This window comes from Sinocyclocheilus anshuiensis, unplaced genomic scaffold (assembly GCF_001515605.1).
Source record: "Sinocyclocheilus anshuiensis isolate Anshui unplaced genomic scaffold, SAMN03320099.WGS_v1.1 scaffold1075, whole genome shotgun sequence".
Lineage (NCBI taxonomy): Eukaryota > Metazoa > Chordata > Actinopteri > Cypriniformes > Cyprinidae > Sinocyclocheilus > Sinocyclocheilus anshuiensis.
In genome coordinates, this window is record NW_015544163.1 from 461,946 (window position 1) to 462,715 (window position 770).

Below are 770 nucleotides of genomic sequence, written 5' to 3' on the forward strand. Positions count from 1 at the left end.
GGAGCCTCGTGAGCGGGCACCGCCGCCTCGGGAGGCTCGAGAGCGGGCACCGCCGCCTCGGGAGGCTCGTGAGCGGGCACCACCGCCTCAGGAGGATCGTGAGCGGGCACCGGCGCCTCGGGAAAATCGTGAGCGAGCACCGCCACCTCGGGAGGATCGTGAGCGGGGACCGCCGCCTCGGGGGAACTGCGAGCGGACACCGCCGCCTCCGGAGCTTTGTGAGCGGACACCGCTGCCTCGGGGGAACTGAGAGCGGGCACCGCCGCCTCAGGGGAACTGAGAGCGGCCACCACCGGTTCCGGAGCCTTGTGAGCGGACACCGCTGCCTCGGGGAATCTGCGAGCAGACCACGCCGCTCGTACCGACATCAGCGGAGGTTCCCGCACGCTGCGTACCAGCCCGCGATGCTCCAGGAACGGGCGTGAGGTACTGGGTGCAGCAGACGAGGCCTCTGACGACCCTGGGATTGCCGCCTCGGGAGAACTGTGAGCAGGCTCTGCAGCCAACTCCATCCTGACGGCTGAGCCGCTCAACTGCAGAGCCAGGTTGACGTAGTCCTCCAGCGCCTCCTCGGGGTGCCAGAATGGCATAAGGGATTTGAAGGGCTCGGTTAGGCCACCCCAGAAACAGACCATTGAGCAGGTCCTCTCCGTCGCCGACTGGCGAGCCACTCCCACGAAGTCCCTGGCGTAATCCTCAATGCACCGGTCTCCCTGGCAGACATTGAGGAAATTTCCTGCTGGACCCATGCTTGGCGGATTATTCTGTCA

At 66.6% G+C, this 770-nt stretch overlaps 2 protein-coding genes across 2 annotated transcripts in view; both read right to left on the reverse strand.

Annotated features, from left to right (window-relative positions):
* LOC107695638 (predicted GPI-anchored protein 58) overlaps nucleotides 1-749 on the reverse strand; it is a 1,198-nt gene extending 449 nt beyond the window's left edge. Inside the window, exon 1 of the mRNA XM_016495650.1 lies at nucleotides 327-749. Coding sequence (XP_016351136.1) covers nucleotides 327-749 — 423 coding nt within the window. The remainder of the gene's footprint in view (nucleotides 1-326) is intronic.
* LOC107695689 (RNA binding protein fox-1 homolog 3-like) overlaps nucleotides 1-770 on the reverse strand; it is a 304,812-nt gene that overhangs the window by 293,249 nt on the left and 10,793 nt on the right. The gene's annotated exons all lie outside the window — the stretch shown is intronic.